At 60.2% G+C, this 26,179-nt stretch overlaps 13 protein-coding genes across 13 annotated transcripts; 8 read left to right on the forward strand and 5 right to left on the reverse strand.

Annotated features, from left to right (window-relative positions):
• Positions 1-75: 75 nt before the first annotated feature.
• On the reverse strand, positions 76-1,065 carry rad1 (exodeoxyribonuclease III; the record flags this gene model as incomplete). Its single annotated transcript, XM_056207084.1, has 1 exon — positions 76-1,065. The coding sequence occupies one exon, from the start codon at positions 1,063-1,065 to the stop codon at positions 76-78; it is 990 nt and encodes a 329-aa protein (XP_056063059.1).
• A 67-nt stretch (positions 1,066-1,132) lies between these two features.
• Positions 1,133-2,139, forward strand: MVES1_002254 (uncharacterized protein; the record flags this gene model as incomplete). The annotated part of the gene is made up of 2 exons (XM_056207085.1): positions 1,133-1,383; positions 1,410-2,139. The coding sequence occupies 2 exons, from the start codon at positions 1,133-1,135 to the stop codon at positions 2,137-2,139; spliced, it is 981 nt and encodes a 326-aa protein (XP_056063060.1).
• A 144-nt stretch (positions 2,140-2,283) lies between these two features.
• Positions 2,284-7,959, forward strand: MVES1_002255 (chitin synthase; the record flags this gene model as incomplete). Its single annotated transcript, XM_056207086.1, has 1 exon — positions 2,284-7,959. One exon carries the CDS (start codon positions 2,284-2,286, stop codon positions 7,957-7,959), a length of 5,676 nt encoding a protein of 1,891 aa, XP_056063061.1.
• Positions 7,960-8,071: 112 nt separating this feature from the next.
• Positions 8,072-9,148, reverse strand: MKP2 (mitogen-activated protein kinase; the record flags this gene model as incomplete). Its single annotated transcript, XM_056207087.1, has 1 exon — positions 8,072-9,148. The coding sequence occupies one exon, from the start codon at positions 9,146-9,148 to the stop codon at positions 8,072-8,074; it is 1,077 nt and encodes a 358-aa protein (XP_056063062.1).
• An 841-nt stretch (positions 9,149-9,989) lies between these two features.
• MVES1_002257 (uncharacterized protein) lies at positions 9,990-11,828 on the forward strand (the record flags this gene model as incomplete). The annotated part of the gene is made up of 1 exon (XM_056207088.1): positions 9,990-11,828. The coding sequence occupies one exon, from the start codon at positions 9,990-9,992 to the stop codon at positions 11,826-11,828; it is 1,839 nt and encodes a 612-aa protein (XP_056063063.1).
• A 132-nt stretch (positions 11,829-11,960) lies between these two features.
• ANB1 (translation initiation factor eIF5A) lies at positions 11,961-12,473 on the reverse strand (the record flags this gene model as incomplete). Its single annotated transcript, XM_056207089.1, has 2 exons — positions 11,961-12,440; positions 12,471-12,473. The coding sequence occupies 2 exons, from the start codon at positions 12,471-12,473 to the stop codon at positions 11,961-11,963; spliced, it is 483 nt and encodes a 160-aa protein (XP_056063064.1).
• Positions 12,474-12,700: 227 nt separating this feature from the next.
• Positions 12,701-13,914, forward strand: CBF1 (basic helix-loop-helix protein; the record flags this gene model as incomplete). The annotated part of the gene is made up of 2 exons (XM_056207090.1): positions 12,701-12,925; positions 12,958-13,914. 2 exons carry the CDS (start codon positions 12,701-12,703, stop codon positions 13,912-13,914), a joined length of 1,182 nt encoding a protein of 393 aa, XP_056063065.1.
• A 221-nt stretch (positions 13,915-14,135) lies between these two features.
• On the reverse strand, positions 14,136-17,018 carry TEL2 (telomere binding protein; the record flags this gene model as incomplete). The annotated part of the gene is made up of 1 exon (XM_056207091.1): positions 14,136-17,018. The coding sequence occupies one exon, from the start codon at positions 17,016-17,018 to the stop codon at positions 14,136-14,138; it is 2,883 nt and encodes a 960-aa protein (XP_056063066.1).
• A 44-nt stretch (positions 17,019-17,062) lies between these two features.
• On the forward strand, positions 17,063-17,896 carry MET8 (Bifunctional dehydrogenase and ferrochelatase; the record flags this gene model as incomplete). Its single annotated transcript, XM_056207092.1, has 1 exon — positions 17,063-17,896. The coding sequence occupies one exon, from the start codon at positions 17,063-17,065 to the stop codon at positions 17,894-17,896; it is 834 nt and encodes a 277-aa protein (XP_056063067.1).
• Positions 17,897-17,957: 61 nt separating this feature from the next.
• On the reverse strand, positions 17,958-19,956 carry MVES1_002262 (uncharacterized protein; the record flags this gene model as incomplete). Its single annotated transcript, XM_056207093.1, has 2 exons — positions 17,958-19,851; positions 19,880-19,956. 2 exons carry the CDS (start codon positions 19,954-19,956, stop codon positions 17,958-17,960), a joined length of 1,971 nt encoding a protein of 656 aa, XP_056063068.1.
• Positions 19,957-20,209: 253 nt separating this feature from the next.
• On the forward strand, positions 20,210-21,436 carry MVES1_002263 (ribonuclease P; the record flags this gene model as incomplete). The annotated part of the gene is made up of 3 exons (XM_056207094.1): positions 20,210-20,381; positions 20,407-20,601; positions 20,628-21,436. The coding sequence occupies 3 exons, from the start codon at positions 20,210-20,212 to the stop codon at positions 21,434-21,436; spliced, it is 1,176 nt and encodes a 391-aa protein (XP_056063069.1).
• Positions 21,437-21,499: 63 nt separating this feature from the next.
• Positions 21,500-22,424, forward strand: MVES1_002264 (uncharacterized protein; the record flags this gene model as incomplete). The annotated part of the gene is given in 5 exon segments (XM_056207095.1): positions 21,500-21,744; positions 21,758-21,864; positions 21,920-22,133; positions 22,160-22,310; positions 22,338-22,424. The coding sequence occupies 5 exon segments, from the start codon at positions 21,500-21,502 to the stop codon at positions 22,422-22,424; spliced, it is 804 nt and encodes a 267-aa protein (XP_056063070.1).
• Positions 22,425-22,945: 521 nt separating this feature from the next.
• Positions 22,946-26,141, forward strand: MVES1_002265 (uncharacterized protein; the record flags this gene model as incomplete). The annotated part of the gene is made up of 2 exons (XM_056207096.1): positions 22,946-23,320; positions 23,349-26,141. The coding sequence occupies 2 exons, from the start codon at positions 22,946-22,948 to the stop codon at positions 26,139-26,141; spliced, it is 3,168 nt and encodes a 1,055-aa protein (XP_056063071.1).
• Between the last annotated feature and the right edge of the window lie 38 nt (positions 26,142-26,179).

Here is a 26,179-nt window from a genome sequence, read left to right on the forward strand (position 1 = left end):
GCAAGGCTCTCTAAAAGCAATTTTCATCCTCATCATTGTGCTGGTACTGTTGATTGCATTGTTTAAATAGGGTATCTAGTTGTCGACCAAAGGGCAGCACAAAAACTCGACAAACGCGTGCCCCGACGATGCTACACTGCCCGCCGTTGCACCCCGCATTTGCGGCACAAGCTGTGCGCGCTGGCCGGCAATCATAAATTGGACGCTGAGCATTCCATGCACGTCGTTGCGCATCGATGTCTTTACAGACGACCGCAGCGCCTGCAGCATGAAGCCGACGCACAAGAGGGGGTACCCATGATCAACCACCTCGCAGCACTCAAACTTTTCCGTGATATGGCTATCTTCGGGAAAGGAGATTTCCGTGCTCCCATAAGGCCCTTGCGTGCTCAGCTGCAGTGCGCCGCTGGCGGCGCCCGGGGGCAGGAACTGAATACGCACGCTTCCATCGCCCTCTCCTTCGATCTCCTGGAATGCATGTGCAAGCCACTCCGAGTGCATGATCACCTGTGCCGTCATATGCACCACGTCAAACTCGAGGCCCGAGACGACATGCGCGTCCAACGTGCGAAGCCGGAACCGCATCTGGACATTATTCTGCTGCATTTTCAAGCACAGCGGCTCGCCGACATTGGGATAGACAATCTCTATCTCAGTTCGAGTGCTTGTGCGCAGTGGATCCGAGTGTGCGCTTGGGCGCGCATGCTGGGCGTTTTGGATGCGCGACGCAAAGAGTGCGAGGCATGTCGCCACCGTGCTCAAGTTCGTCTCGAAGCATATGTACGGCTGCAGCGCATCGTCCTCTTCGTCACTCCACGTATCTTCCGTGTCGGTAGGTGCGAGCGTGCGCCAGTTGGACGGCGCGGCAAACGTGTACTCGTCAAAGATCGACGCGTAGAGATATGCATGCGCCTGTACCGACTGGTTCGCCTCCGAGACAAGCTCCAGGCCAGATGCCGAGATGGACACGGTAGCAAACGACGCAAAGTTTACTGCGCGTACCATCGACGTGAGCATGCTCACGTCGCTAATCCGCGCGCGCAACACCGGCGCCGCATCCTGCATGGCGGCGCGAGGTGAAAGTGATCACGTGTTTTGGTGTCGCTACGACGCGGCGCCGAGCTGCGCGCCGATGACCACCAAATCAGCGCCGCTTACCTGTCCTGGCCATACGCGCCCCGTGGTGCATTTGGAGCACTCGGAGCGGCAGCATGACGGGACGTACTTGCTGCTTTCGAGTTGCAAGGACAGCAATCCCATGCTGCGCGACTGGCTCGGTGACTGGATGGGCACGTTTCTTGGGCACAAAGGCGCGGTGTGGAGCGCCAAGCTGACGGGTGGCGATGCGGCGCGTGCCGTGACTGGCAGTGCAGATTTTTCAGCGTGCGTTAAATACGACTAACCGACAGCAAAGTATGGGATACGTACACGGGCGAGGCGGTGCATACCTTTTCGCACGAGCACATTGTACGGAGCGTCGCGGTGAATGCGTCAGGCAGCACGCTCCTCACGGGCGGCCACGAAAAGAAACTGCGCTTATTTGATCTGAATAAGCCAGCCGCAAGTGCGCAGGATGCACAGCTCTTCAAGCCTTTTTCGGCGCGCGCCGACGGTACGACGCACGATGGCAAAATCCGCAGCGTTGTGCTGGGCCGCGGCGCAAATGGCGCGCAAAATATGGTCGTGACCGCCGCAGATGATTGCCATATCCAGTGGTGGGATCTGCGCACACTAGCTCCCGTGCACGAACTCGTTCTGGACCAGCCTTTTGTATCGATGGACCGGTGTGCGGGCACGTTTAGCGAGCTCATCACGGTCACCACTGGCAGCGACGCGCTCTTTTTTGACCTTGCGACGCACGAGGTAGTGAAGAAACACACGCTGGACATTGCGCCATCTTCTGTGTACTTGCACCCCACCAAAGCTGACCGGTTCGTCGCAGGGTGCATCAACGACGAGTGGGTGCGAGTGTACGACTATGGGACGGGCGAGTGCATGGAACTGAACAAAGGGCACCACGGCCCCGTGCACTGCGTCAGCTACACGCCGGATGGCGAGGTTGCGGCGAGTGGGAGCGAGGACGGCACAGTACGTCTTTGGCAAGTAAATCCCGGTAAAAAGTACGGCCTTTGGTCATAGGTTGCCATAGATACCCACCGCCGGACACGCGTTCGGGGCTGTACCTCCACATGGCGCGGATGTGACGTGTGGGCGCACGTGAAGAAAGTAACACGCCCACCTCGGGTGCTTTTCCTTGTGCCGAGCCGCTGCGCAGCGCACGAGATGAGCGGAGAAAAGAGTTTGGATCCTACGTCGGGACTGAGCGACTCTGAGGATGAACTGGTGACGCGGCTGTGTCATCGGTACTACCAGTCCCAATACTATACCCAGTTGCAAGAAGCAGTGCTTGTTGTGCTCAACCCATACCACACCGCAGTCGACGTGAATGGCGACGACGTATTGCGCGCGTACCTGAATGCGTACCGCGACGTGCGCTACACGACGAATGCCAACCAGCAGCCTCCCCATATCTTTGGCGTCGCCTGCCACGCATATTACTACATGCAACGCACCGGGCAGGACCAAAGCATGTTTTTCATGGGCGAGACCGGCAGCGGCAAGAGCGAGGCGCGAAGGCTTGCGCTGCGTGCTATTCTTGAGCTGAGTGTAGCGCTTCCTGGAAAGCGCGGCGCGCGTCTCGGATTCCAACTGCCCGCCGCGCTGTACGCCATGGAATGTTTCGGCAACGCGGAAAGCGACGAAAATGTGAACGCAAGCGCGATGGGGCTGTACAGTGAGCTGCAGTTTAGCGAAAAAGGGCGACTTCTTGGCATGAAAATGCTCAATTACTACCTGGAACGCTCGCGTGTTTCGCCGATGCGCTCCAATGAGCGCACCTTTACCGTGTTTTACATGCTCATCGCCGGCGCTTCCCCGCAAGACAGACGCCGGTGGCGTTTTGACGACGTTCCCAGCTTCCGCCTGCTCACTGCTGGCGGCCGCAGCGTGCCTGGGATTGACGCGCTGCGCCTCGACGCGCGATTCCAGCGCCTGCTCGGCGCACTGGACACGGTCGGCCTACCCCAGCGGCGCGCCATGTTCGATACGCTCGCCGCCATCCTGCACATTAGCAACCTTGAATTTGTGCACGATGACGGACCACACACCGCCGCACGTATCACCTTTGAGGAGCCGCTCTACATCGCTGCGTCGCTCCTCGGCGTCGGCGCGAGCGCATTGGCGAATGCACTCACACACCTCACCAAGGTCGTCCGCGGCAAGCTCTGTACGGTGATGCTGGATGCAAATGGCGCACTTGCGAACCGCGACATGCTGATGCGGATGCTCTACTCGCTCGTATTTGCGTGGCTCAACGAGCAGCTAAATGTCGCGCTGTCGAGCGACCAATTCACCACCTACCTGGGCCTCTTTGACGTGCCCAGCTGGAGTAACCGAATCCACAACACACTCGACCAGTTTGCCGTGAATTATGCCGCAGACACTGTCCACCGCCACATGATGTACGCGCTGCTCGACCGTCGCGTGGACGAAATGGATCACGAAGGCCTCTCGCACATGGCGCCGCTTCCCGCCGCTGCGGATGAGACCGAGCGTGTGCGCCTACTGACACACTACCCCGGCGGCCTGCTCCATATCATGGACGACCAGACGCGGCGCCGCTCTCGCAAAACGGACCAGACAATGGTAGACGCCATGCAAAAGCGCTGGGTCAACCACGCGGCGCTCCGCATAGATCCGCCCGACCGACTCGGTCCCCAGCCCTTCACAGTGACGCATTTTCACGGCGATGTGACGTACGACGCAAACGAGTGGCTTGCTTGGAACGACGAGTCGTTTGCGCTCGAGCATGTCTCGCTCCTGCGCGGCTCGGGCCATACCAAAGACGGCACGAGCGGTTTCGGCTCCTCCAGTCCGTTTATACGCAGTCTGTTCAAGACCGCCGCGGTATGGACGCAGCTGCCTACAGAGCAAGAAGGCGTGCTTGGCGGTCAGGCATCGCTGCGCCCTTTGCGTGCTCCTTCGGCGAAACGCGCCGCGCGCAGCAACACCATTCGCGCCTCGGCTTCGCGCAGGCAAGCTGAGCATGACGAAGAGGTGTACGGCAACACCATCCACGACGCCGAGCATGAGCCAAAGCATGGCGAGATGCCGTGTGTGCTTGGAGAGACGCGCAATGCACTCGACACGCTCCTCCACGTCCTCGACGAAACCAAGCCGTGGTTTGTCCTCTGCATCCGCCCCAACGGAAACCAGCTGCCGAACCAGTGTGAGCCACGGATGATACGGCGCCAGGTGCACGCCATGGGGCTCGTTCATTTGCGGTGCAGGCATGTGCGCGACTATAGTGTGACGCTGACCTATGTCGAGTTCTGCGATCGCTACGGCGTGATTGCGGGCCTCGACTCGCTGGGCCTGCTTGGTGTGCCGCGCAACGAAGCCAAGGTCCGTGTGAGCGATGCTTGTGCGTTGATGAACTGGAGCGATACGCACGTTGCGATGGGCATACACAAGGTCTTTTTAACCTACGATGTGTTCCGCGAGCTGGAGGACTATTTGCGCGCGTGCGACCCCGAAGAAATGCAGTACAATTTGCGCAAGGCTGCGGCGGACGCTGTTACCGTGCCCGATCCGTTTTCACCGTATGTAGATGCGGCTGTGGCGCCGGCAGAGCACCCCAATCCATTTGCGCCCGTACAAGAGGACCGCGCTGCGTCTTTGTACATGGGCGAGTACGGCGCGCAGGAAACACAGAGCTTGCTACTGCCAGACGAAGACATGGAGCATGACACGACGACGATTATGCGCGACGATCTCGACGCTGGCCCCGGCGAGACGGGCATGGCCGAAGGGCCGCGTGTTGCGGAAAAGGTATCGGTCTCGCGCCTGCGCCGCAACTGGGTCGCCTTTACCTGGCTGCTCACATTCTGGATCCCGTCTTTTGTGCTAAAGGCAAAAAAGTCGCTGCGCCGCTCGGATGTGCGCATGGCATGGCGCGAAAAGTTGGTGATCAACATGCTCATCTGGTTCGTCTGCATCTGCTCCATCTTTGTGATTGTCTTTTTGGGCAACGTGGTCTGTCCGAAAGAGCACTTGATCAGCACCGACGAGCTCGCTGGCCACAAAGGAAAGGATGGCTACACGGCCATTCGCGGCGAGGTATTCGACCTTACTCCGATTATTGATGCGCACGTAGCGGCGGTGCCTGTCGTCTCCCGGCGCTCGCTGCAGCAGTATGCCGGCCAGGATGCCACACACATCTTTCCCGTCCAAGTCAATGCGCTGTGCAACGGCGTCACTGGCAACATCTCGCCCTGGGTCACCATGGACAACAGCAACACCTCCGATCCACACGCCCAGTACCATGATTTCCGCGCGCACACAATGTACGATGTGCGCCCCGACTGGTACTATGAGCAGATGTGGTACATGCGGAGTCAGTACCGCGTCGCGATGATTGGATATACCAATAAAGACCTCACAAAAATCACCACCGACGGCCGCAGCGTCGCGTACTATAACAAGGAGATTTACGATATCTCGGACTATGTTGCGAATGGGAACCAAGGCGGCGTTCGTGTCCCCCAAGGTATGGCCACGCCGCCCAATCTCAACCGCCAAATTCTCGCGCCCGAGATTGTGGACCTCATCACGCAAAATCCCGGCGCGGACATTACAAAGCGACTCGACGCGCTCAACCTCGATCCGGCGCTGCTGGCGCGCCAGCGCGTGTGCCTGCGCAACCTCTTTTTTATCGGCAAGGTCGACTACCGCAACTCTGCACGCTGTCAATTTGCCTCCTACATCCTCCTCGCCATCTCGCTCATCATGGTCACCACGATCGGGTTCAAGTTTTTTGCCGCGCTGCAGTTTGGCATTGCGCGCCCCGCCGAGGAGCAGGAAAAGTTTGTCATTTGCCAAGTGCCGTGCTACACCGAAGGCGCCGACTCGATCCGGAAAACCGTCGACTCGCTCGCCAAGCTGCGGTACGACGACCGGCGCAAGCTTCTGCTCATCATTTGCGACGGCAACGTCGTCGGCGCAGGGAACGAAGCGCCGACACCCGAGCTGGTCCTGGACTTGCTCGGCGCCGACACGAGCGCGGAGCCAGCGCCGCGCAGCTTTGTGTCTTTGGGCGAGGGGGGGAAACAGCACAACATGGCGCGTGTATACAGCGGTTTGTACGAGCATGCTGGGCACATGGTCCCCTACATTGTCGTCGCCAAGTGCGGCAAGCCCAGTGAGCACGCCAAGCCTGGAAACCGCGGCAAGCGCGACTCACAATTGATCACGATGCGCTTCCTGAACAAGGTCCACTTTGGCCTGCCAATGAGCCCACTCGAGCTGGAAATGTACCATCACATCAAGAACATTATCGGTGTGAACCCCAGCTTTTACGAGTACCTGCTCCAAGTCGATGCAGACACGGAAGTAGATCCTGCCGCGCTCACGCGTCTTGTCTCTGCATTTGTGCACGATAAAAAGGTTGTGGGGCTCTGTGGCGAAACGGCGCTTTCGAACGAGCAGCAGAGCATCACGACCATGTTGCAAGTGTACGAATACTACATTTCCCACTACATGGTCAAGGCGTTTGAGAGTCTTTTTGGCTCGATCACCTGTCTTCCGGGCTGCTTTTCCATGTTCCGGCTCCGCGCACCCGACACGCAGCGCCCCTTGTTCATTTCTAACGCTGTGTTGGACGACTATGCTGAGAATCGAGTGGATACACTGCACCTCAAGAACCTCTTATACCTCGGCGAGGATCGGTACTTGACTACGCTCATGCTGAAACACTTTCCCGACCACAAGACCACGTTTGTGCGCCACGCCAAGTGCACGACCACCGCGCCCGAGAGCTGGCGCATTCTGCTTTCCCAGCGCCGCCGCTGGATCAACTCCACGGTGCACAATTTGGTCGAGCTTTTGCGCACGCCACAGCTCTGTGGATTCTGCTTGTTCTCCATGCGCTTTGTAGTGATGATCGATTTGCTCTCGACCATCATTGCGCCGGTCACCATTGTCTATTTGGTTTTCCTTATTCTTGTGTGTGCCATCGACGGAGGAACGATTCCGCTCACGTCGGTCATCTTGCTTGCCGCCATCTACGGCTTCCAAATGATCATCTTTCTCCTGCACAGACGCTTTGATATGATCGGGTGGATGATTGTATACATTATCGGCCTTCCTCTCTGGGCATTCATCCTCCCCCTTTATGCATTCTGGCACATGGACGACTTTTCTTGGGGCAATACACGTGTCGTCACATCGCAGCACGGAGAGACGCTCGTGTTGCACAACGAAGGCACGTATGACCCCGCCGAAATTCCGCACATGACCTGGGAAGCGTACGAAAACGAGCTGTGGGAGAAGCGCGATGCGCACGACACGGCGCGGCATGTGCCGGGCGCGCAATCGACGCGTTCAGAAATGGTGCGCGCCCCGAGTTTGTATGGATACGCATCCTGCCCAATTCCTGCCTATTCTGACGATTTCCACCGGTTCAGCAAGGGCTCCGAGGATGAGAAGGTTTGGAATGCGTGGGACGCAAGCTCGATGGGGCACTATGGCGAGATGGTCCATGTGGGAACGCGGCCGACGAGCTATGCTTATCGCGATGTGCAGCAGGAGCCGCTGCTGCCGATGGAGCCCACAGGATATACATGGGAGCCGTTGGTCAAAGAGAAGCGCCGCTCGGATACGTCGTTGCCGCTGCGTGCAGATTCGCCACAGGAAGGGGCGCTAGTGGACGTCAAGCCGCACAAACTCCCCCACGACGAGGTCATACGCCACGACATCCGCAGTATTCTGGCGCAAAGTGACCTGACCACGACCACGAAGCGCCAGCTGCGCGCACAGCTCCAGGAGCTATACGGCTGCCCGATCGACGCGAAGAAGGCGTACATCAATGCGCAAATTGAGGCGGCGCTGCGCCAAGTATAGCTTGTATAGAAGTAGCGCGCTGCTCTGGCGCATCACCCATTACCCTATTCACTGTGCTGTATATACTTGCTAGTCTGTTTGGATGCACAACTAACAACCCCTTCTCTTGCCCTTATCGCATCACCTCGTTAAAAATGAGCTTTTTCAGCTGCGCCCGGGAGAGGGGCTCTTTGGCGAAATCTGCGTCAAAAAAACCAGGGTCCAACGGCTTCGCATCGGGTTCGTCGGAGGGATCGTGGTAAGGCTCCAAATACACATGCCCTAACGCCTCCTCGACGGTGATCCGCTTTTGCGGTGAAAAAGCCAAGAGCCGCTCCAGTAAGTCGATCGCAAGAGGATCGGCGCCCCGGAACAACTCGGTAAAGTTTTTTCGCTTACAAAAGGGAAGCGAGCGAATGTAATCACGCGAGCGCAGCGAGTTGATCGCATAAAAGTCGTCGAGAGAGGGTGTTCCAAGCACATCCAGGATAAGCGAGAGCTGGTGGTGGTAGTCGCGGCCTGGAAACAGCGGCTTGCCCAGAAGCATTTCTGCAAAAATGCACCCCACCGACCACATATCAATCGCCCTGGTATAATCCTTGAATGTAAGCATAATCTCTGGCGCGCGGTACCAGCGCGTAGCAACATATTCCGTGAGGAATGCCTTGCCGTTCGCTTCTGGCTGATCTACACTGCGCGCCAACCCAAAGTCGCAGATCTTCAAGTCGCAATTTGCATTCAAGAGCAGATTGGACGGCTTCAGGTCGCGGTGCAGGACGCCAGCGGTATGCAATGCCTTGAGGCCACGAAGAATTTGATACATAAAATACTGAAAATGGTCGTTCGACAGCTCCTGGGTGCGGATCACCTTGTGCATATCGGTCTCCATGAGCTCCTGGATGAGATACACTTCGTTGAACGAGTCGTAGGAAACAGGAGGAATCATGTCCAAAATCGAAATAATATTCTCATGGTGAAAATGTCGCAGTAGCCGGATCTCGCGCAGCGTGCGGATGCAAAACATTTGATGATCAAACGGCGATATCCGTTTCACTGCAACGCGTGTCGACGTTGGCAAATGCACAGCAGAGTACACTACGCCATAAGCACCTTCTCCTACAGCCTTGATAACGTCATAATCAGGACCCAAGTTGCGCAATTCCGTCGGATCTTCTTGCATCGTTTGTTCATGCAATTGCACGTCGACCATGCTCCACTGCTGGAAAAGCCGCAACAATGATTTGCAGACAGATGTATCACGTGATTAGAATTTATTAGTAACGCAAACGCGTGTCAATGGGTCCAATCGCATACGGCATGCATTCAAACGCGAGGGTACAGTGAAGTCGCTTGCATGCCCCAGCGCGCGCGGAACAGCAACGGTTGGGCAGCGCGCGCACTTTATGTCGTGCGCTGTGACCGTCGCAGGCGTACGGCACGGTGTTTCGGAAGAGCGCGTCGCCATCCAATACTGTGACGTACGCCATGGATTGAGTGTGCTGGCGGAAGCAAACAGTCTCTGGCGCATGAACCACAAGGACGGAAGGCAGGTGTGGACGGGCATTTGTGCCTGGCTCGGTGTCCCGCCCAGGACGCAGGGCCGCACGGCACGCACGGCACGCACGGCATATGACATTGCTGCGCGCCACCGGCGCCAGTACAGTGCGTTGACCCAAGACGCAGAAGCGAGCAAACCACGTTGGCACGGGCGTGATCGAGGGCCAGCAGTTCCGCCCGCGCAAAGAGACGGATCTGCCGATCCGCAATGGGATGTCAGTCGGTCCACGCTCCATGACCGCGGCGCCCGTGTGCGACGCCAACAATACCACGACGCCCAGCACACATGCAGGCAGCGCACACTGCTGGCCGTTTCAACAGTACCATTGTATGGTCTATAGCATGGATTCTGACACGTGCAGCACCCTGTAGCTTGATACCCTTTAGCGGCGCGCTCACGCCGCGCCAATCGACCGCAGGACAATGAATGGGATGTATGCACTAGGAGGTATGCGGTAAATAAGGCAAGGCGCACGCGCCACAGCGACGCCGCCATGTCCTTCCTACCGGATCTCCCTTCGGGGTTCGGCCGCGACTCGGCGTACCCGCCGATGCCGCCACAAAACATGCTTGATTCCGGACAGATGACGCCGCCGGGCGGCCCATTCCGCGTGGCGCGCGGCGAGAATTCACCCTCGCCACGCCCTGCGTTTATGCAGCAGGACGGCGCGCGCTCGCGCGGAAATAGTCCGTCCAAGCTGGGGCGCACGCACAGCCCCAGCGTACGAGATGCTGCTCCTGCGCCCCCTCCTGCATGGGACGTTCCGACGCCGCCCTCGACGATGCATGCATACCCACCGCCGCCGCCCCAGCGCGTGATTCCCACCAGTCCGCCGCCCGAGCGCCGTGCGCCTGCAGCAGCGCCTGCGGCCTCGTTTGCATCGGCACCGAGCGCGTCATCGCGCACGCAGCTACAGCAAATCCATGTGCCCTTTCCCGATACGACCTCTCTTGCCGAGCAGCGCGAGCGTGCATTTGCGAGCCGCAGCGATGTCGATATTTTGCGCTGGTCCACGCAGGTTCTCAAATACGTCGAGCGCCTGCAGGCGAGCGGGACGGACATGGAGGAGCCGGCGAGCCAGTGGCTCGACGAGGCCATCCTCCAGATTGTGCAGTTTGCCTCGCACCCAGAGCCGAAGCCCGAGGCGCTGTACGCGCGCGGCGATCTTCTCGCAAGCGGTGCATTTCCCACCTACGTCGCAAAAGACCTGCGCGCTGCATTCAACGACTTTGAGCGCTCCGCACGCATGGGATTCGCGCCTAGCTGGTTTAGGATTGGGCGCGACTACGAAACGCTCAACGATATTCCGCGCGCGAGCGCCGCCTATCTTCGTGGCGCGCAGCGCAATGATGTCAGCTCGCTGTATCGAATGGGCATGGCCAACATCCTTGGCCAGCTGGACATGCCGGTCTCGATGCAGGAGGGCGTGCAGTTCCTGCGCAGCGCTGCTGATTTGTCCACCGTCGACACGCCCCACCCCGCCTACATCTACGGCCTCCTGCTTGCGGGCGAGCTGAACAGTGTGCATGTGCCCATTGCGCTGCTTGCCGAGTCGAGTGCACAGGCGCGCAGTGTTACACGCCCGATGCTTGCGCCGCGCGCGCGTTCCTATCTGCAGCGCGCCGCGTACCTCAACCTGAGCTCGGCGCAGTACAAATGCGGGTGGTGCTACGAGCATGCCCAGCTTTCTTTCCCTTTTGATCCGCTGCTCAGCGTGCAGTATTACAGCGCTGCGAGCCGGGGGGGCGAGCCGGATGCAGACATGGCGCTCTCGAAATGGTTCCTTTGCGGCGCGGAAGGCTGCTTTGACAAGAACGAGTCGCTTGCGTGGACGTTTGCGGAGCGAGCCGCAAAGTACCATTTGCCCACGGCACAGTTTGCCCTGGGGTACTACCTCGAGGTGGGGATCGGCACCAGTATAGATCTCGACGCGGCCAAGGCGTGGTACATCAAGGCTGCCGCGCAAGGAAACGACGACGCCAAAAGCCGTCTCGAGGCGCTGCAGCGCTCGCAAGACGCGCTCTCGCGTACACAGCATCAAGCGTACCTGCAATCGCGCATGTACGACGAGCATTTATTGGCGCGTGGTCGCTCGGCGAACCATGGGCGTGCGCCGCAGGCAGGTGGGAATCCAGAGCTGGTGCGCAAGCAAACAATGCGCATGGTCGACGAAAGTGTGCGCGACAAGGATGCGCAAGAGCGTCGCGACGATACTGCGCGTGCACAGACGCCTGTGCGGAATGCCCGCGCAGATGCGCCCAAGCGCGGTCCCACCACCTTTTCCGAGATGGGCTACCAGCCCAAGCCCGAGCGCGAATGCACCATTATGTAGAATTAAAAAAGCGGCGTATGACAAATCAGCAAAAGTGCCGATTGGGCCATTTTGGCTACACACGACGGGTAAGTGAATTCATCTCTATGCCTACCGGACAGGGAGTCTACTCCCATTCTAGAAATACATCACTTACTTGCCCTGGGGAGCCTCCTTGAAAGAGAGTGCGTGCTCCTCGTTCATGGCCGACACAATCGTGACCATGAGGTCCTTGCCCTCGTCAAACTCGGCGCTGATCTGGTCGCCAATCTCGCCCTCGGGCACCTTGACGTCGTCCTTGGAGTTGCCGTCGTTGGACATCAGGTTGAGGTAGCCGTCGTCAATGTTAATCAGCTGGTACTCGCGACGGGTCACGTTCGGCACATCCATGTTGTGCGTCGAGGGCGAAATGTCTTCGTACTTCCTGTTGGTGAAAATGTCCGTAGCAACAAGGTGCACTTTGGCGTGGCCGTGCTTGCCGGTCTTGGAGGTGGACATGTCAATGATCTTGCAAGGGCGGCCCTTGATCACGACGTGACCGTTCTTGCGCAGAGCAGAGCACTGCTGGGGGTAGGTCAGCGAGGCACCGGCGTGCGCGGTCTCAAAGTTGATGTTCTGGGATTCGTCGTCGGACTGGCATGAGTTCTTCCCGCATCAACGTACCATGTCGGTGGTTGGAAAAAGACACTTTCCACGTTTTTGCTTAGCGGAAGAAGAGCTTTGAATTGCGAAAATACCCACCGCTGCGGCAGTCCTCGGCCGAGTGCTGCCGCCCGCGTCGTCGTCCGCATCGTCTCCCAAAACGTGACTTTTGCCTCCCGTGACTTGCACGCTACGCGCACCGCGTAGAGCAACACTGTACAACCCACCGCGTACCTCACAAGCAACCTAACATGTCGCCTACTCCCGGCACGAGCCAGACGGCACACAATGACGCGCCGCACGCGTACGTGGACCAGCAGTCCACGTACGAGACCGGCACTGCGGGTGGCGATGGCGCCGTGGCACAAAACAGCGACGCGGCCAGCCAGGTCGGCCAGTCGGGCATCGAGAAGGATGTCGGCACAATCCTTGCAGGGCTGAACCAGGAACAGCTCGCTAGCATTGTTGCAGCAGCGGTACGTTGGCGTGTTTACACCCCTGACCACAGCGCGCGTCGGACAACGGCGAGCAACAGTACGATGGCGCGGACCAATACGACTCTGCCAACGCACTGGCCCACCTTCCTCCAGGCCTCGGACAAGCCGCCTCGACGCTGACTTCGTTTGCGTCCAGTTTCAAGCGCACCAGTGGGCCCGTCATTGAGGACGAAGAGGAACTGGCCGTGACAGACGCTGGCACGCTCGGCGACGCGCCGCCGCCGCCAGGCATGGAACACGACTTGCACCAGCGTCCGACGCATGTGCATGCCCAGCACGAGCACAAAGGCACGCATGCCGCACACGACTCTGCAGCGACCGCCGCTGCTCTCGCCGCGATGGGCACGCTTGCCGGCCGCCAGCTGCAGCAGCACGGCCACGGACTCGACGCCGCGCGCGATGGACTCGGTGCGGAGCTGGACTCCAAGTTTGTTAGCGACCACAGCCTGGGAGGTGCGCGATACAAGCGAAAAGGCCCAGAGCTTGACAGGCAGCGCAAAGACAACCACAAGGAGGTCGAGCGCCGCCGCCGCTCAGCGATTAACGACGGCATTGTGCAGCTCTCGCAGATTGTGCCTGGGTGCGATGTGAAGAACACAAACAAGGGCTCGATCATCATTGCCGCCGTGCGCTACATCCAGGACCTGAAGAACAACGAGGCGAGCAATATTGAAAAATGGACGCTCGAGAAGCTGCTGATGGACCAGGCGATGAACGATTTGAGTCTCTCGCTCGAGGAAAGCCGTAGGGAGGTGGAGCGCTTGCGTGCACAGCTCGGTATGGCCGAGGCGAGTGCGAGTCGCGCGGGCGAGAAGCACGGTGCGGCGCACTACGACCAGCGTTTCCATGCGCAGTACCACAATGATAATGGCACGCACGGCGAGCAGGATATGACGGTTGGGCTCGAGCATGGCCACCACGACGGCGGAATGGATCCGTTTGCGCAAAAGGAGCGCGCCGGAGTCTAAGAGGGGTCAGCGTGGCCGCGCTTTCGCCTTGCAGTTTGACTGCGACGGCGCATGTTGCCAAGATGCTTTGCTTTCTGTTCCCTATTTTCTACGCATCGCACTGTTCCATACCCTTTCGTAGACACGGCAATACACGCCGTGGCGTGTAGGATAGTTACAAGATGATGGTTATGCACTGGATGATGGAATGCACGCTGTATAACACACTGGGGCGGCACGATCTACATCGCCCCCTTTTTTAGCCACATCTGCTGCGCCTCCTCCGAGATCGCAGTGAGCTGCACGACGACGCCTGCTGCTGCACGACACGCGCGCGCACTTGGCGATGCAGCCATGTCCACTCCCGCATCCTGCGCCTGAAAAACGCCGTACGCCCCTTGCTGGAGCCGCGCAAGCAACGGAGCGTGCTGCTGAAAAAGCGCCATTTCCATGTGCGCATCGCGGACGGCATCAAGTAGCACAAGTGCCAGTGCCAGCGCCGCACCACACACCAGCACATCTTCGTTCAACTCCGCAAGAACATGGTCGACGATCTGCAGCAAATCCGGCACAGCCTCGCGGTAAAAGCGCGCGGCATTGCGCCCAAAATGAGAGAATAGACCGAGCGTGTGCAAAAGTGCCGCGAGCACACTGGGCGTCATCAGCGCCTCGGACCCAGCGTACAAGCGCCGCGGCGCACGCCAATACGTCCACAGGCGGTTCGCGAGAGGGTACAGAAACGTAGTCGTAGCGACCATGGCAAACGGCACCGTCGGCTTGATGCTCCCAGGCGGCGCAAACGCTGGCGGTCGTGCGAGAGCAGCACGCACGGCATGCAGACGCGCAGCATCTGCATGCGGCGCCGACGCTACTACCTGGTCCTCACCGAGCTGCCGCGCGCGCTGTGCAGCTACATCGGCAAGGTGCTCGAGCGTCTCGGGAGGGCTTTGGGTAGGACTACACCCCGCCAATTCCTGTGCAGCGTCTGCGGTCGCATGCAGCATTGCAATGCGCTGCATGGCGCTGTAGTGTGGCAGGAAGAGCTGCTCAAATATGCAGTCCGCAGCAGGGTCGGGGCACGCGGTGCACAGCGCCGCGAGCGCGGCGATGCGCCGCTGCTGAAAATCGCGGATATGGTACGTGTCTTGCATGGCGCACAAGGCAATGCACAAGTCGGTGGCGTGCTCCGCAATCTCGTTGCCCCACCCCGTCTTGCGCCGGAGCAGCGGCGCGGCATGACGGAGCAGCAGCTTGTTTTGGCGGTAGTCGTGTGCGCGCGCAAGCGGCGCGAGTTGGTGGATGTAGACCGGAGGCGGCGTGTGCTTCTGCAGCGCAGTGTCGAGTGTGCCCGGTGCAGCCGCAGGCGCAACCTCGTCGTCGCTCGAGTCGGGCTCGTCGTCTGACATGTCCTCTGCCTGCGCGGGAGTGTCGTAGGAAATGTAGGCGGACGAGGTGGAAGAGGGGGCATCGGGCTCGAGTACGTGGATCATAGCGCGCGCGGTGCTCGGAGCTTTTCGCACCGGGCGGCGCAGCGACAGAGGCGGCGCGCGCGCCGCCGGGTATGCCACGGCAGGCGGCGCATGCGTGACGGCAAGTGCCGCCTGCCATGCGTCCAGGTTACCGCGCGCATCCACGACATGGTCCATGCGGAACGTGTGCTGCAGTGCGCGCAAGACACGGCAAACTTCTTTCCCCTCGCCTCGGCCATCCCATACCGCGCGTGGAAATGCAAGTGGCTTGGCAGGAGGTGTGACGGTCACTGCGCTTACACATTCCGCGACGAGCATACCGAGTCTGCGTACGCATGGATCGGTGTGCGCCAAGTGGCTCGAGACGCCCTGCAAGAAATGCGGCGCGGTGGCAATGTGCTTCCATGCAGGCAATGTGCGCGCGGTAGTCGTGTAGGCAAGCAGCATCGCTGCAAGGTACTGCTCCTGCTTGACAGAGGCGCGCACGATGCGGTCTTTTTCGCTCCAGAACGCAACGAGTTCCTGGAGCGCATCGTCGTGGAGCCACGCGGCGAATGCAAGGGCAATCAGTGGCGTCCACACAGTGCTAGGGAATGCGTTGCCGATATGTAGCATGGCGAGGCGCGTCGTGTACTGCGTGTCGGGCGCGTCCGGGCCGTTTACGTGTACGCCGCCTACTAGTGCCAAGAGCGCATACACTGCGTTGCGTGCGTCGAGTGCGCGCTGCGAGAAGAATGCCTTGCCTTCCGTGCCGGGGCCTTGCTCATGCGGCGCGAGGGGCCACGCACAGGGCGACGGAGCAATGCACGCTTGGTCCAGGTAGCGTGCGAGTGTGTGTACCCAAGCGCCTTGCCACGTCTCGAGTGCCTCGAGCACGGTGCGCCATGCATGCGTGTACGGTGCGGGAAAGGGGGGTGCGGCGTGTGCAACAGACCTGGCTATCATGGCAGGCATGACTGCCTCCCAAAAAGAGGTGCGCGATGGATGAGGCGTGGTGTAGCCAGTGCGCACAAATTTCGCCGCAAGCACGGCGAGACGCTCGGCATGTTCCGGCGCAAGTGCGCGCTCCCATGACAACGCTAAGCGCTGCATATACGCCTGCTCGGGCACCGGCGTTTCGTGTGCGTAGAAATTTGCCGCGCGCAATGGCAGCGCAATGAGCTGGGCACACGTATCCGTCCACATGGCGTCGCGCTTCGCTGCGCGCGGCTCTGCATCGCAAGCACACAGCATGCGCAACACTACATCCCCCTCACCAAACATGCCCAGCACATCGCCAAGCGCTGTGCGCACCGCGGGGTGGATCTGCGCTTGGCGCGCGGCGAAAAGCTGCTCGGTGCATGTCTGAAGGGTATGCCGCCACACACACGCACACGCACTTGTGGAAGCATGCGGTGCAAAGTAGCCGCGCAGTATAGGGCGGAGCAGCGCGTGCTCTGCGAGCTGTGCGCCCCATGTGACGATCGTATTGGTCAGAAGGGTATGCTGCATCGTGGCCCACCACGCACCAAGCGCCGAGGCCGGCGGCACGCACGTGGGATCGATCGAGCACGCGTCCGGGACGCCATCGACCAGCGCTAGCGGGGGAAGCAGTGCTGAAAGCAGCGCTTCCCACGTCTCCACGCTCTCGGGCCGCGCCACGAGCGCTGCGGCCATAAGAAGGCGGCACCTCCACACGCAGCGCACACGCTTTCCCCCACATGACCTTGCCTGCGCTCGTGCCGGGCGGAAGTTTGCTGCTTGCGTGGCAGCTGCGCAACAAGCACGTCCTGCTTGTCGGCGGCGGCGAGGTTGCGGCGAGCAGGCTTGTGCATGCGAAGAATGCCGATGCACACCTGACGGTCATGGCGCCGCGCGGGGGCCTATGTGCGGAAATGCAGCACCGCCTTGCGACGCACGCTATCGATACCTACCTGGATGCGTCCTTTACACAGCCATCAGAGCTTGTGTGCAAAGAGACAGGCGCGTACTACGATATGGTGCTTGTCGCGATTGATGATCCTGGATTGTCGCGCCAGCTGTGTGCTTGGTGCCGCGAACTTCGGATCCCCGTCAATGTCGCTGACGTGCCGCCCGAGTGCGACTTCTATTTTGGGTCCGTGCTGCGGCGGGGGCCGCTGCAGGTGCTTGTATCGACAGGCGGCAAAGGGCCGCGTATCGCGCGGCTTGTGCGCCAGCGACTGGAAGACGCACTGCCTCCGAGCGTCGCCGATGCCATTGACAATGTCGGGGTCCTGCGCGCAAAGCTGCGCGAAATGGCGCCGCTGCCCGCCCAGAGTCACGCACGGATGACATGGATGTCGGACGTGTGTGATACATACACGCTCGAGCAGCTTGCCGCGCTGGACGACGCGCAAATGGCGCGACTTTTGCACGGATTTGCATCGCGCACTGTGCCGCTGCACACGTCGAATGGGACGCTGGGGACGGTGCATGCGTACGCGGCATTTGTGGTGGGCGCCGCTGCTATGGCCGCTGCTATTGTGTGTATGTCGCTCGTGGGCAAGGAAGACAAAGGATGGATAGCATTGTAGCGACGGCATAGATGACAGAGATCCGGCGCGCTATGGAATACATGCGCAAGGCATGCAGCACCTAAACGAGTGGAGAGCGCACAGGCGCGGCGACGTACGGCAGGTACGCACCGACTTGCACGGGCGGCGCTGCGCCCCGAGGAGAGTGTGCTACGTCCGGGAGCGCTGGCTGGTACGCGGGGGGCTCATGTTGGGGATATTGAACTCGAGCGTCGGGGTACGTCTCACCAGGCGCGCTTGGGTAATAGGAAACACCCGGCTGGACGGGCTGGACGGGCTGGACTGGATGGACGGGATGGGCATACTGCACCGGGTGGACAGCATCGCGCGCGTCATGCTGCACAATCTCACGGCGGTATCCATGCCCGGTATGCGATCCATGCCCGCCCATGCCAGGACGCAGAGCAGACGGAGAAAAACTGCGCCCCTCATTACCAGCTACAAACATGTTTGGCGTGCTGTTCATGTCAAAGTTGTCCATGGGAAAGTTGCCAGAGCGCGCCGCAGCAGCCTGCAGTGCTTTTGTGCCGCCGACGCCTTCAAAATAGGCGCGGTTGCCTTCGCCCGCGAACTCTTCCATGGGAGAGTCGCGCGAGATGGGCGTGAGGGACGCATATAGAGGGACGCCAGGCGGCATGGGCGGGTACGCAGGAATAGCATCACTCGGCAGCCCCGACACGGCGTCGTACGGACCCGCGCCGCCGTCCTGGAAATAAGGCGCGGGCTCCTGCGGCGCATAGTTAGACTCAGGATAGGCATGCCGAGAAGAAGGCGGCTCCTGGTACGCCTGCACTTCTTCGCGCTGCGCAGCAAAGCCAGGTCCGTAGGAGCGCGAGGGGTGCTCGTTGGGGTGTGTATCCTGCGCATAGCTCGGTGGATTTCGAGCATGCTCTTCTGCCTGGGCGACGGGCAAAGACGTGTACGCGTCTCGCTCGCGCAGCGCCTGTTCTTCGCCAAACTCGAGCGTGTCGTCACCTTCGAGCACGGTCGGCAGTCCTTGGATGGGCTCCTGCGGCGGATGGACAAGCACAGATTCGTGGCCAGGAGCGACCCAGCCTTGGCTGCCCCGGTTAGGATCGTCCTGGTAGCTCTGCTCGAGCGGGTAGCCCGACGACTGGCGGCCGTATGCGGATCGTGCCGAGGCGGTGCCCACAGCCACACCTGCGCCTGCACCCGGCGCGGCGTCCACGGCCGTGTCGGTGGGAACTGGGGTCATGGACGGCACAAACTGCTCGTTTGCGCCGGCCACGTTTGGCGACCCGTACTCTTTGCTCAGCTGCGCCGCATCCTGGTGCGGCTCAAAGTGGATCGTGTCGAGCTGGCGGATGGCTTCGTGGAGGAGCCGCTCCGTACGCGCCTCGTTGCGGTACGGCGCACGAACCTGGCCGGGGATGGTCGCGCCAAGTGGAATTTCTTCCGAAAGCAGTCTTGTGGTCTCTGCAATCACGACGCTTTTCTCTGCAAGCTCCATGAGCCCACCGCTCGTAAGGCTGAACGCCTCAGCAACTGTATGGCGCTTGAAGTCGCCCAGGGCGGCGTCCTGGTGCACCTCCTCGTTGCGCAGCACGTCCATATCGCCGCGCATTTCGCGTAGGCTGCTCGTGACGCGCGCAAGATCCTTGTTCTCCGGGCCCATCTTGGCAAGCTTCTTCTCCACACCCTCAATCTTGGATGCAAGATGGCGTTTCTTGTTCCTCAGGTCGCCGAACGCCTCTTCGCGCGAGCGGATCGATTTGAGGTGCAGGCGCATGGTCGAGACAAAGTAATTGTAACGCAGCTGCGCACGGCCCAAATGCTCATGCAGCAGCGCAATTTTCGAGAGCACATCGCTCATATCGTCGCCTTCACTGCTGCCCCATGTGCGCAGAGAATCAGCGCCTTTCTGTATCTCATTGGACGCTTTCCCATTCGCGGCGACAAAGAGCTTTTCCGCGTGGATCCATTCCTGAAGATTTCTAGTGTGAGTAGCAAAAATGTACATACTTCAACTCGCTGTTCCCAAATGTCGGAAAGCTCGAGTTATGCGCGACCGCCGTCTGCGCTTTCTTGAACAAGGACATCGAGCGGCTCGACAAAACGGGGCTGCCGCATCACGACCCAGATGATCACGTGATATACACGTGTGCGGGGCGTGGGCGCGGCTTCAGCACGCCGCAGCGTGCTGTATGCCAGCACGGAGCACGCACAAGCGCAAGCGCAGTGCTTTGCGCGCGGACCGTGTCCGGCATGCAGCAGGAGGTCCAGGGAGACTGATTGCGCGCGTTTTTCCCGGCACGGAATGCGACAATGTGGTGGAGCAGCACCCATTCAACCATGCGGTACGATGCGCCCTGCTCATCCCAGCTCGATCTTCTCCTCCCACAGGCGAGTGCGCGAGATGCGGTGATGGCGCTGGATGACTGGACGGCGCCGGGCCCCTGCATAGCGCGCGTGCCGCTGTCTCTCTTTTTTGAGCCTGCGTTTGTCGCACAGTATGTGCGGAGCGGTACGTTGTCTATTGCTTATGCCAGGCTCCTTGTACGCACTAGGCGCGACCAAGCTCGATACGGAAGATACAGTATGCCTTGATGGCCAAGGGATGCTTGTGCTTTCTCTGTCTAAAGATACCTACCAGACTCTCGGGCTCGTCGGGCGCCCCAGCCGCTATGCCCACGGCGCCTCTGGGCGTGCGGGCGACCGGACAAGTGGCCCAAGCACTCGATACAGTACGTGCTGCTGCAACTCACGCCAGTTGTTGAGCTTCCCTTGCTTGCGCCATCGTTTGTGCCTGGGAGAAAAGGATACGAGCGCGCGCGCACATGCATCGAGGCATGGGACGCGGCGCGCGGAAAATGGGCCCTTTTTTTTGTGTGGACGCCGCCGCAGGATTTGACGGCGGGGAGCCGGAAGAGCTGGGCGCCGATTGTCTTCCCTTCTTCTGTGTGCGCTGCAGACGTACATCCCGTGCATACTAAGCTCGATGCTGCCGACATTGACGACGCGTGGATCCCATGCTGGAACGAAACAGTTGCGTGCACTGCGCCTCTTGAGAGCGACCAAGGCGCCGATGCATGCACGGGCCTGCTCGAGTGGGCTGGGCTTGCAGCGCTGCATTCGCCGCGCCTGCGCACGTACGACCGCTGCGATGCGACCATTGCACAGTACACGCCGATGGCACCGAGCAGCCCGGGGCGATACTGGCATCTTTCCGCGCGCGGCATCTTTCCTCCGTCGCTCCTCCTAAAAGTACAGATGGCCGTGCTTGCCACTCGCCCGGCGTGGGCAGTTATGACAGCTACAGGATTCACCGATACACCCGTAGCATGGCGCAGCAAGCACCCCGGATTGGGCCTCGCGCTCGGCTCTGGCGCTTCGCTCGCTGCGCAGGACGCGCCTGTGACGAAAAAGGCGCGCCACAAAGGGCATACGCGGCGTGGCGAGGCCGAGCATGGGATGCTGCGCACTGGAGAGAATGGCTGGACGCTGCTGATGCGCCGTGCCGCGCCCACGGCCTATGCATCCCTCCTTGTAGCCTCGGTAGAATTGGACACGCACCTGTAGCGTGTAATTTGTGCGCATCGCCGATCGGGCACCCGATCAGCCCCAGGCTTGCGTCTCGCCACGATGCGTCTTGCTGCCGTTTCCGGGAGCGCTCTCCGTGCAGGACTAGCGCACCATGCGCGCGCTCTGGGCACGACACGCCACATAAGCAACGAGAAGCAGGGATTCCTAGATTCTCTCATTCACGGCGACTCGGACGCGAAAGCGAGCTTGTACCCCGATATGCGGCCCGAGGGCCACACAGAAGTGTACGAGATTCGGCGTGTGATGGTCCCGCCCAAGTACGCCGATGCGTACCGTGCAGTTGTGTACGTTTCTCAGCGCTAACAAGAGACTTGAGATGAATACCAAACTTGCCGAACACTACCACGACGTGCTGGAGAGCGCGGGGAGTTGGGAGGTAGTGATTGGCAATGTGGGCAACTTTTGTACGTACGCACACCGCTAACCCAGACCACATCTGGAAATACGCGGGGTACAAAGGCTACGATAAAGTAGAGCAGGGCAGTGTGACGGACCCGGTGCAGCAAGAGTTCCGCGAGAAGGTAGCTCCTTACGTGACTGGCCGCCGCAACTGGATTACGCAGGCGTTCACCTTCTGGAACTCGATCAACAAGCTTCACAACCAGGACAAGCTGTTTGAGCTGCGTACGTACAACTTGAAGCCGGGGAAGCTGTTGATGTGGGAGCGCGAATGGTACGTATTGTGCATGCTTATGGTAGGCGCCAAGGTCTCGACGCGCGCCGTCCTTTTGCAGAGCCGGTCGGAGCATGGTTTTCGCACATTGGCGCATTGCACACGGTGTTCCATATGTGGGAGTTTGACTCGCTGGCACAGCGTGAGACGACACGGGCGGATGCGTGGCAGCTCGAGGTATGTTGCGGCACGACCTGACCACAGACTTGGAGGAAGACGGTGGACAGGACTGTTCCTATGATCAACAGCATGAACTCGCAGATTATGCGCCCTCTTTCGCGCCCGAACTAAGCAAGGGCGAGGAAGCGACTGACGCGAGAGGCGGAAACGCAGTGGAAACCAAGGATGTAGCATGATCCACGCTGTAGCAACTTCTCTACTTTGCGAAACCTTTACCACCACTCACCGCTACGTACAGGATCTACGCTCATTGTATATACCCTGTCACTCACGCTTCACCATCCCTGCCGATCTCCATGCACCGCCATGCATCCACGGCCCTCTGCGCGCGTCGCGTGATCTCCACACGATTATGCGCTCCTTGCAGCGCCTAGGGAGATTTGCCGCGTGCGCCCAGCTGCGTGGCGTGCGACCCGGTCCCGCTGACCAATCACATGCAGGTGCATTACCTGGGAAGGATGGGTCATAGATGACCTGGAAATATGCGTTTGCAGGCATTGCCGCGCTTGCGCTGGCCCTTGCAACCAGGGACCGAAGCCAGGAGAAAGCTTCGCTTTGCACACAGCCTGCCGACCATCGGGTCGTCCGCATACTTTGATCGCGTATTGCTGCGAGCGTAAGGTGGCGATTTCATGATTCCATACTACGGCCAAGTCGCCGCATCGCCCATCATGAACCCCAGCGTCACTTCTCTCCCGCACGAGGAACTGCCGTCGCGTATATATACGCCAGGCATGGACTCGATGCAGTCGCCTTTTTTTGCGGATGGCGAGGAGCATAAGTATGTATCCACACCCGACCGGGCCGACCTCTCCTATGGTGCGTACCAGCACCGCGTGAATTCCATGGGCATTCCTCTCTCGACCGAGTCGCCCAAACCGTATATCCTGCCCGCAGCACCACAGCCCATGGAGAGCAAACGGCGGCGCACACTGCCCGCTGTAGATGCAATGGCCAACTCATCCCCAATCGGCCTTGGCATTGAGCAAGGTGCCGTGACACCGCAGGTACGTTGTGCGTTTTTGCTCACACTAGATCATGTCTCCCTACATGAATATCGTACCGCACACTGCGCCGCAACCAATGCAGTTTTGCTTTCCACCCGCAATGATGCCGATGGGCGTCCCTGGCATGCCGCCATCTGGCTCGCTACAGATGAATGGGAGTATGAGCCCACTTGCACACCGCGGCGCGGCACGGCCACTCGGCCCCGACGTGGCGAGCCCTTCGCTCCTCATCCAGCAGCAGCAACAGATCAAGGTGGAGCAAGGGATGTCTCCCCTTATCAACGGCTTTTCGCCCCCCATCTACGATGCTCATGCTGTTAGGCGGGCTAATAGCTACAGCGCCATGCCGCCCTGGCCGACGCCCGACGCGGAGAGTTTCTTTGCGATGCCGCGCCCTCTGCCCTCCTCTGCATCTGTGCACACCATTGCCTCGCCCGATACGGTCCCTGGCACGCCGCGCTGCATGCCATCCTGCCTGAACGCTGCTCCTTTGCAGCGGCAGTACAGCGCGCCGCAGCCACGCACCATCCGCGAGCGGTCAGAGCGGCGAACCAGCACGGATGTATGGCCAGACGATGTCGAGGTCGCGTTTTGGGAGGCGCTCCGGCTCATTCCCAAGCTTGGGCGGCGAAAGGTCCTCGTCCACGGCAAGCCGTGCGGCCGGAACGAGCTGATTGCAGACTATATCGAGCGCAAGACGAACAAGTCGCGCTCCCGAAAGCAGGTTTCGAGTCATATCCAAGTGTTGAAAAATGTAAAGCGGCACGATCCCGAGTTCCGGCAGCTCATCGCCGAGCCCGTCGTGGAGGAGGATTATTACACGCCCGCCGGCGGTGTCATGTATGCACAGTCGCTCACCGACTACAGCAACGGCTTGCTCGGCGTCTCACTCACGAACGCTGAGGCGAGCCTTGCGATCCCAGCCTCGCCCGCGTCGGAGGCGCTCAGCGTACCCTACTCGCCCGCGCTTTCCAGCAGTCTGTCGTCCTGTGTGACGAGCCCTATGCTTGCCACACAGTCCCCACGCAACTCGCCTGGGTCCACGATGGTAAACGCGTTTGACAGCCTGCATTTCAGTGCATCGCCCCAGTCGATGAACACAGAGTTTGCGCCAAAACACGGTGCACTAGCCCTCTCCGAGCTGGAGGTGCCGCCCAGCCTGCTCCCTTCGGCATTTTCCATGCGCCTCCAGGCCGCTTGCTCCGACGACCAGCATGTGTATACGCTGCTCGACGCTGCCGCCAGCGCTCGCGTTTTGCAGAGCGGCGCCCCGATTCCCGTGCTGCCGCTCGGCGCCCCGTCCTTGTCTGCCAGCCGCTTCCCCATGCTGGCGGAGATGTATGCACAGCTCACATGTCCTATTTTTCACATCCACGTCCCACTTGCCCTCCCGCGCCTCGCGCAGAAATCGCCGCAGTACGACAAGTTCAACGTCGCGCTGAGTCTGACCGGCACGCAAAATACCAACCTCGTTTCTGTCCTCTCTATATTCTCCCACGCCAAGTGTGTCTTGTGCATGGTCGAGCCCCTGGAGCCACCGCGTGCGTTGGCGGCTTTCCCTGCGGCACAAGACGCGCCACAAGGAGGAAGCGAGTCGCCGGCGCCGGCGCCGACACCCGGCGCGGATCGCTTTTCCTGGGCGTACCAAGCGCCGTTTGCCTCGGAGTTCTGGAGCGACTTTTTCCAGCGCAACCATCCGGTGCACCTCTACGGCGCCGGCGGCATGGAGCCCAAACCCAACTACAGCAAAGAGCCGAGCGAGCGCGCGGCGCTGAGCCTCGACGTTGCGGGCGTCACATTCCTCCAAGAGCTTGTTGTGGCGCGCGGCGCTACAGAGGTGCGCGCACAAACCATGCAGAATCCTTCTGAGCCCGTTGGCCACGCAAGTCGCGGCGCAGCCCTTGGCGAGATCCTCTGTGTCCTGGCCTGGGAGTTTGCATGCACAGAGAACAACGGAGCGCAGCCCGGCGTGCCGAGCATCTCTCTCGTGCGGCGCCACTCGTGCGGCGTGCCGAGCGCAGGAAGCACAACACCCCGCCGGCACACGCTTGCAGCCGCGCCTGATACGCCGACGCGTAAAGGCGCCAGCGCGCAAAAGACCATGCTGGGCTTGGAGCTCGAGCCTTTGGACGCGCCGGTGCCGTCCAGCGTCAAGACAGAGCGCGACGCTGCCGCGAATACATTGGTCGTGCCGATGCAGCCCACCATTACACACACGGATGCAACGCCACGCGCGCCCATGGTTAAAAAAGAGGACGAGGAGGGCGCGCCGAAGGTGGCGCCTGCTTCGGCACGCAAGCTTGCGAGTGCGGCGCAGGGTAACGAGATGCATCAGGACCAGGGCTCCTTTTTCCTCGACGAAATACCGCTTGGCTCGCGCGCCAGCATCTCCTCGCCATTCTCACCCAACTCGACCGGGCACTTTAGCACGCTTCTTCCGTCCATGAGCGTCACCGAGCAGGAGGAAGTCGGTGCGCCGAAACGAGAGGCGAAACTTGGAGGCGCGCCGATACCTGTGCGGAGCAACTCGACGAGCGCCTTGGAGGAGCACGAGCCTTCGCTGATTTCGTCTGCCTTGACGTTTTCCTCGACAACGGTAAATTCCCTCACAGACCCGTCTTTTTCCATCGACGCACCGAGCGATGCGTCTCGAGCGGGATTCCCGGTATCGTTTACGAATTGGAACATACAGCATGATCTTATGGATGCTTTTTTGAGCAATTCCCCTACCTCTGGCTTAGGCGGTGCTTCCCCTCCCATGTCCCCGACATCGATTCCATTTCACCACGAGAGCAACGGCTCTCTTATGGCTACCCTGTAAAATAACCCGTTCTTGCCCTATCATGTCATGTAGCGCAC

This window comes from Malassezia vespertilionis, chromosome 4 (genome assembly GCF_029542925.1).
Source record: "Malassezia vespertilionis chromosome 4, complete sequence".
NCBI lineage: Eukaryota > Fungi > Basidiomycota > Malasseziomycetes > Malasseziales > Malasseziaceae > Malassezia > Malassezia vespertilionis.